Genomic DNA, 8,095 nt, shown 5'->3' with positions numbered 1-8,095 from the left:
AACTGTTGTCCTTCTCATCGCCTTCTTTGTCATTCTTCATCTCGGCAACCTCTTTTTCGCACTCAGTGGTCCTGCCTGGTTCACCTCCGCTCACAGATGAAACTGTGCTGACCGACTCCATCGCAGAAAGACAATCCTCTGAGGGAGACGGATCTAGAAGAGATACAGGTAACCAAATGAGCTTGGGTGAGAATTTAGTTATGCAACCAAGTCTGCCCTGCAAGCTTTACAGCATGTTACTGCTGGACAAAATCTATCTTGACAATTAGAACTATATGAGTTTCTGACCAACACCAACCTGAACAGACTGGAGAAAGTTAGGTCACTCTACAGGCCTCCTGAAGTAATGTGAACAGTACCACTACCAGTGAATTAACAACAACAAAACAATCCACCTGTGGTGTCTATACTTCACCTTTGGAGCTGGTGGCCTCATCCTGGGTTATCTTCTTGCTTTTCCTTTTTCCTATGAAAGAAATAAACATTTGTAATCTAATTTATAATCCTGTAATCTAAATTACATTTTACGTCGCGTACCTTAAACGCAACAATCCGCCTCGTCTCACCTATCCAGGCCCATCATGTGTGAACACATTCCACATGGAAACTTTACGGACAGTAGCTACAGTGTGAACAGAGGAAACCGCTAGTGCTGCCGGAAAAGTTAACACGGCAATCTTATGGGTTCTATGTGTGAAAAGGGTTTTAAGTTACTCAAAGGTACAGTAGCTAGGTTTTCTAAAGTGACATTTGGTTTGAACTTCAGCAAAAAAGAAAAACTGTGAAAGAATAGGCATTATTGACCAGTGGATACTGAGAGAGCTCGTGTTCATTACATACCCCTAAATCGAGAGGGATAAGACTTTTCATTGTCCTCCTCATCAACGCCATTTTCAGCTTTGCCCCCCTCCACATCTGGTTCCAATTCATCTTGAAAAAAAGCAAAATATGCAATGTACAAGTGCTGTGTCTCTTATTGACACACACACACACACTAAGATAACACATATATTAAATTGGGCACATACCCTCAATCTCAATTTCCTCAAGAGATTTTCCTTGGAACTTCGCAAGGGATCCTTTCTCCGCTGCCAGCAGTAGCTTTGAGATTTTTGCAATTTCTGTAGTTGCCTCTGGCAGCTGATAAAAGTCTCTGTCAATCCGAATATCATGGCCCAAAAAGTCTGCTAGTTGATCAAGCTCGTTATTCTTGAGGTGAAGGATCTGGAACAGTGTTGCAATGTGCTTACGAAGACATGTAGACCTGAGATACTCCGGGTTCTGTGCACTACACTCATTTGCCAGAATCCTGATGCAGGACTGTCCTTGGTAGGAGCTAGTAGGACAATTGGGCCTTGCAAATAAGAAGGGATTGTCCCCATGTACATCACATGCATCTCTTTTGTTTACAAGCAATGTTATTGCATTGACAAGTTCAGGGGTTAACAAAACAGCAACTTTTCTGTCACCTTGGCTCATAACTTCTACCTTGGATAGCTTTTGCTCAAACTGTGACAGGCAAACACCTCTGTCTTCATGGAGCTCCGTCTGGTCTCTTTCCTTGAAAGACTTGAGTGTCATTTTTGAAATGTCTTGTCCACGCCTGTTGTTGAAGATAATTACTTTTGCGAGTGTCACTTTGGCAAGTGCTGCATAAACCGGTGGGCACTCATACATCTTCAGGCTTTCAACTGCTTTAGCTGATTTTGTTTCTATGCACTGGTAGAAAAGCTGCACATCTCGTGTGAATGGTAAGGTAGATGGTTTGTTGAAGTTTGATTTTTTCACAGTAGCAAGAGCAGTATGGGGAAAGAGTTCGGTCCATTCCTTTGAGCAAAGTCTTGTAAATGTCTGTGCTTCATCTATCATCTGCTTGTTATCATCTGTGAGGGCCTTGCAGAGGACAATGTCACCAATTTTCTTGAGTGAATGTCCCAACTTCAGTGCAAGACTTGGTTTGCGATAGGAGTTCATCTCTTCATCGAAACCGGAAACCTCTCTGACAGCCTCAATGACTTTGTAGAAATTGTTAGGTTTTATAGCATCCTCAAAGCTACATATTGATGATTTTTTTCTCAAGGTTAACAAGAGCCTTCCCATTTCCCTGAGCTTCTGCCTGATGTATTCGTACTTTGATGGATCTTGTCCATGTTTGCTGTAGAGAGACTGAGCTAGCTGCAATATAAGGAAATCTTTTTTAACTACAGATGCGATGTCATCTTGCTTCATGTTTACGAGCATCTTCCACACACCAGAAGAAATTTGTTGGGAGAATGTTGACTCTGCAACAGCAGCCAAAGCTAACACTTTAGTCCTACCAGTTGTTTGTGCAGCCATGGCAGGCTTGGAGGGGCATCTGTGCATATGCCGCCACAGCTCCTTACGAAGAAACATGCCTTTACAGTACAGACAGTGCACAAATTGTTTGGTGTTCAATGAGATGTGTGAGCTTGCTGGTCTTCTCTTCAGTTTCAGTTGTCCCCTGTGATTCTGCAAAACCTCTTGATTATGTTGGTAATTACCTTTGTTTCGTAACTTCTCAAGTAACGTTTTTCGTTCCTTAGAGTTTTTACGTAATGCGAATGCTTCAGCAATATCAGGCTCTTCATCCTTATGCTTTAAAAGGTGACGAGCAATTTTAGATAGAGCCTTCCCGCAAACATAACAGTAATTTTTATTGGTGCAACGAGAGCCTTTGGGCTTTGGCACAACCTCATCTGGTACGTTGTCTCCATCTGAGCCGGATTCGTCAGAGCTGTAAACAGCTTTGTTCTCCTGCTGGAAGCAGGAAGTATCTCTGGGTTGTGGCACAGACACTGTCCTCTCCTTAGAAGAATATGACTCTGTGAGAGTTGGATGTTTCTTAAAATGTGGACGCTTCTGATTATTGATGGTGGTAAAACAATCATCAGAGTCACTACTTGGTGCACTGTCAGGTACGTAGAGTTCATAGGAGCAGGATTCTTCAGAACTGGAAGCTGACAAGTCCTCTGGCTGGAAATATGAACAACAAATGTTACACACACACCCACACACACACGCTGAAACAATTGCTTGATAGTACTCGCTCCCCAGTATGCTATTAAAAAGTTTATGTTAACTGTTGACATTTTTATATTACTTGATGTACTATATAGCTTCATTTCTTGCTCACTTTTTTCAGTTTCCCTCCATTACACACATTCTCTTTCTCCCTCTTTGACTTTGTGTGCAGCTTGTTCAGCTCTCTGAACAAATAGCCTATATTCCAATATATCCCAGAAGAAAGGAAGAAGAAATAGGCCTATCTACTCTGCCACATTCACTACAATTATGAGCCCATAGCAAACATGAAACACATCTCATCTCAGGATGTAAGCTGTTGCACACAGACATTTTTTTTGCAATAGGCAAATATAGCTACTAGGAGAATAGAAAAGAAAAACACAGCAAGCAAACAGACCAAAGCAATCATGTGTCAAAACTTAACTGATTATAATATATGGTGTCCATCAACATTTATTTCAACAGCACAAGTACTTCAACACAAATAGCAAAACAGTTGCCCTGTTAATTAAAAAAAAACAATTAATATAGCATAAACTCACCTTTGAGCCCCACGGACGAGAGGAATCCCCATAGTTAGAAGTCATCTCCTTATTGTCCTCCTGCTGCTTTGTCGTATCTTCGAGACCCGTTACCACAGGCATTCCTGCTGAGTCACTAGAGTCACCATCTCCCTCATTTTCTTCCATTGTGGCAATGTCCTCATCGGTGTCCATGTCCATCCATGTCGTGTCCATGTTTGTGTCCTCACTGACACAACTTTTCATAGGCGTTTCCTCTAAGCTGTTGTCCTCTCCTTCCTCATCTGCCTTCAACTCATTGCCTTCTTTGTCATTCTTCATCTCGGCAACCTCTTTTTCGCACTCAGTGGTCCTGCCTGGTTCACCACCGCTCACAGATGAAACTGTGCTGACCGACTCCATCGCAGAAAGACAATCCTCTGAGGGAGACGGATCTAGAAGAGATACAGGTACGTGAGAACAGACCTCCTCTGCCCCAGTTTCTTTACTTTCCCTTACTTGATCCACAGATTTTTCTGCTGCAGGTGCAATCAAACTTTGAGAAGGGTGGGGAGAATCTGTTCTCAATTTTTCCAGTTCAGTTTCTTTAACATTCATAGGTCAATACACCAAATGAGTTTGATATCACAGCTTGGAACCAAATGAGCTTGGGTGAGAATTTAGTTATGCAACCAAGTCTGCCCTGCAAGCTTTACAGCATGTTATTGCTGGACAAAATCTATCTTTACAATTAGAACTATATGAGTTTCTGACCAACACCAACCTGAACAGATTGGAGAAAGTTAGGTCACTCTACAGGCCTCCTGAAGTAATGTGAACAGTACCACTACCAGTGAATTAACAACAACAAAACAATCCACCTGTGGTGTCTATACTTCACCTTTGGAGCTGGTGGCCTCATCCTGGGTTATCTTCTTGCTTTTCCTTTTTCCTATGAAAGAAATAAACATTTGTAATCTAAGTTATAATCCTGTAATCCAAGTTACATTTTACGTTGCGTACCTTAAACGCAACAATCCGCCTCGTCTCACCTATCCAGGCCCATCATGTGTGAACACATTCCACATGGAAACTTTACGGACAGTAGCTACAGTGTGAACAGGGGAAACCGCTAGTGCTGCCGGAAAAGTTAACACGGCAATCTTATGGGTTCTATGTGTGAAAAGGGTTTTAAGTTACTCAAAGGTACAGAGGGTAAGTTTTCTATGTTGACATTTCGTTTGAATTTCAGCAAAAAAGAAAAACTGTGAAAGAATAGGCATTATTGACCAGTGGATACTGAGAGAGCTCGTGTTCATTACATACCCCTAAATCGAGAGGGATAAGACTTTTCATTGTCCTCCTCATCAACGCCATTTTCAGCATCGCCCCCCTCCACATCTGGTTCCAATTCATCTTGAAAGAAAAGCAAGATATGTATACATATATAATATGCAAGTGCTTTGTCTCTTACTGACACACACACACACACACACTAAGATTAACACATATATTAAATTGGGCACATACCCTCAATCTCAATTTCCTCAAGAGATTTTCCTTGGAACTTCGCAAGAGATCCTTTCTCCGCTGCCAGCAGTAGCTTTGAGATTTTTGCAATTTCTGTAGTTGCCTCTGGCAGCTGATAAAAGTCTCTGTCAATCCGAATATCATGGCCCAAAAGGTCTGCTAGTCGATCAAGCTCGTTATTCTTGAGGTGAAGGATCTGGAACAGTGTTGCAATGTGCTTACGAAGACATGTAGACCTGAGATACTCCGGGTTCTGTGCACTACACTCATTTGCCAGAATCCTGATGCAGGACTGTCCTTGGTAGGAGCTAGTAGGAGGACAATTGGGCCTTGCAAATAAGAAGGGATTGTCCCCATGTATACCACATGCATCTCTTTTGTTTACAAGCAATGTTATTGCATTGACAACTTCAGGGGTTAACAAAACAACTTTTCTGTCACCTTGGCTCATAACTTCTACCTTGGATAGCTTTTGCTCAAACTGTGACAGGCAAACACCTCTGTCTTCATGGAGCTCCGTCTGGTCTCTTTCCTTGAAAGACTTGAGTGTCATTTTTGAAATGTCTTGTCCACGCCTGTTGTTGAAGATAATTACTTTTGCGAGTGTCACTTTGGCAAGTGCTGCATAAACCGGTGGGCACTCATACATCTTCAGGCTTTCAACTGCTTTAGCTGATTTTGTTTCTATGCACTGGTAGAAAAGCTGCACATCTCGTGTGAATGGTAAGGTAGATGGTTTGTTGAAGTTTGATTTTTTCACAGTAGCAAGAGCAGTATGGGGAAAGAGTTCGGTCCATTCCTTTGAGCAAAGTCTTGTAAATGTCTGTGCTTCATCTATCATCTGCTTGTTATCATCTTTGCGGGCCTTGCAGAGGACAATGTCACCAATTTTCTTGAGTGAATGTCCCAACTTCAGTGCAAGACTTGGTTTGCGATAGGAGTTCATCTCTTCATCGAAACCGGAAACCTCTCTGACAGCCTCAATGACTTTGTAGAAATTGTTAGGTTTTGTAGCATCCTCAAAGCTACATATTGATGATTTTTTTCTCAAGGTTAACAAGAGCCTTCCCATTTCCCTGAGCTTCTGCCTGATGTATTCGTACTTTGTTGGATCTTGTCCATGCTTGCTGTAGAGACACTGAGCTAGCTGCAATATAAGGAAATCATTTTGAACTACAGATGCGATGTCATCTTGCTTCATGTTTACCAGCATCTTCCACACACCAGAAGAAATTTGTTGGGAGAATGTTGACTCTGCAACAGCAGCCAAAGCTAACACTTTAGTCCTACCAGTTGTTTGTGCGGCCATGGCAGGCTTGGAGGGGCATCTGCGCATATGCCGCCACAGCTCCTTACGAAGAAACATGCCTTTACAATACAGACAGTGTACAAATTGCTTGGTGTTCAATGAGATGTGTGAGCTTGCTGGTCTTCTCTTCAGTTTCAGTTGTCCCCTGTGACTCTGCAAAACCTCTTGATTATGTTGGTAATTACCTTTGTTTCGTAACTTCTCAAGTAACGTTTTTCGTTCCTTAGAGTTTTTACGTAATGCGAATGCTTCAGCAATATCAGGCTCTTCATCCTTATGCTTTAAAAGGTGACGAGCAATTTTAGATTGAGACTTCCCGCAAACATAACAGTAATTTTTATTGGTGCAACGAGAGCCTTTGGGCTTTGGCACAACCTCATCTGGTACGTTGTCTCCATCTGAGCCGGATTCGTCAGAGCTGTAAACAGCTTTGTTCTCCTGCTGGAAGCAGGAAGTATCTCTGGGTTGTGGCACAGACACTGTCCTCTCCTTAGAAGAATATGTCTCTGTGAGAGTTGGATGTTTCTTAAAATGACGCTTCTGATTATTGATGGTGGTGAAACAATCATCAGAGTCACTACTTGGTGCACTGTCAGGTACGTAGTGTTCATAGGAGCAGGATTCTTCAGAACTGGAAGCTGACAAGTCCTCTGGCTGGAAATATGAACAACAAATGTTACACACACACCCACACACACACGCTGAAACAATTGCTTGATAGTACTCGCTTCCCAGTATGCCATTAAAAAGTTTATGTTAACTGTTGACATTTTTATATTACTTGATGTACTATATAGCTTCATTCCTTGCTCACTTTTTTCAGTTTCCCTCCATTACACACATTCTCTTTCTCCCTCTTTGACTTTGTGTGCAGCTTGTTCGGCTCTCTGAACAAATAGCCAACATATCCCAGAAAAATATATGAAGAAATATCTACTGCCTCATTCACTACAATTATGAGCTCATAGCAAGCATGAAACACATCTCATCTCAGGATGTAAGCTGTTGCACACAGACATTTTTCGCAATAGGCAAATATAGCTACTAGAAGTATAGATAAGAAAAACACAGCAAGCAAACAGACCAGAGAAATCATGTCAAAACTGATTATAATATATGGTGTCTATCAACTTTTATCTCAACAGCACAAGTACTTCAACACAAAAAGCAAAACTGCGAAAAACACTAATATATATAATATATAATTAATATAGCATAAACTCACCCTTGAGCGCCACGGACAAGAGGAATTCCCATAGTTAGAAGTCATCTCGTTGCCTGAGGATATTTTTTTCATTGCTAATAATCACAGGTGTGGCTTTCCTTCACAAATTATTTTCTTTATTTTGTAGTTGGGATTTCTGTCATCATCATTCACGTCTTCCGAGGGTCCTCTATGCTGGGAGCAAAATATCATTAATGAAACAACTATTTCTAATTTGACCAAAATTTACCATATTGACTAAAGGAGCAGTGATGGAGGATAGATGTGTCGCGATTCTGTCATTCAAGATTTTGCATCAATGTGCAAAATTCAACTTTATTTTCAAACCAGACAATTTTCTGGATGAAAAACTTGACCAAATCAACCATTATTACATTGTTTAACCACATCATGTTTGCTGTATACCTTTCACACTCACACTGTAATGCTAAAAATGGTTTTTAATCATAATAAAATCATTACTACAAAAAATAATAATAATTTACT

The 8,095-nt window shown here is 41.2% G+C and overlaps 1 protein-coding gene and 1 long non-coding RNA gene across 2 annotated transcripts; both read right to left on the bottom strand.

Annotated features, from left to right (window-relative positions):
* Positions 1–3: 3 nt before the first annotated feature.
* Positions 4–1,113, bottom strand: LOC139908280 (uncharacterized). The gene is made up of 3 exons (XR_011784461.2): positions 1,029–1,113; positions 416–466; positions 4–153 (listed from the first exon to the last, which is right to left on the bottom strand). It is a non-coding gene; the product is annotated as an uncharacterized LOC139908280 (long non-coding RNA).
* A 91-nt stretch (positions 1,114–1,204) lies between these two features.
* Positions 1,205–6,124, bottom strand: LOC144542825 (uncharacterized). Its single transcript, XM_078290180.1, has 5 exons — positions 5,076–6,124; positions 4,447–4,497; positions 3,588–4,000; positions 2,319–2,994; positions 1,205–1,224 (listed from the first exon to the last, which is right to left on the bottom strand). The coding sequence occupies exons 1-5, from the start codon at positions 6,019–6,021 to the stop codon at positions 1,205–1,207; spliced, it is 2,106 nt and encodes a 701-aa protein (XP_078146306.1). The 5' UTR covers positions 6,022–6,124.
* Positions 6,125–8,095: the final 1,971 nt, after the last annotated feature.

This window comes from Centroberyx gerrardi, chromosome 19, assembly GCF_048128805.1.
Source record: "Centroberyx gerrardi isolate f3 chromosome 19, fCenGer3.hap1.cur.20231027, whole genome shotgun sequence".
NCBI classification, from domain to species: Eukaryota; Metazoa; Chordata; class Actinopteri; order Beryciformes; family Berycidae; genus Centroberyx; species Centroberyx gerrardi.
Note: the sequence above shows the minus strand (reverse complement) of the source record. Positions and strands in the feature narration are given on the sequence as shown.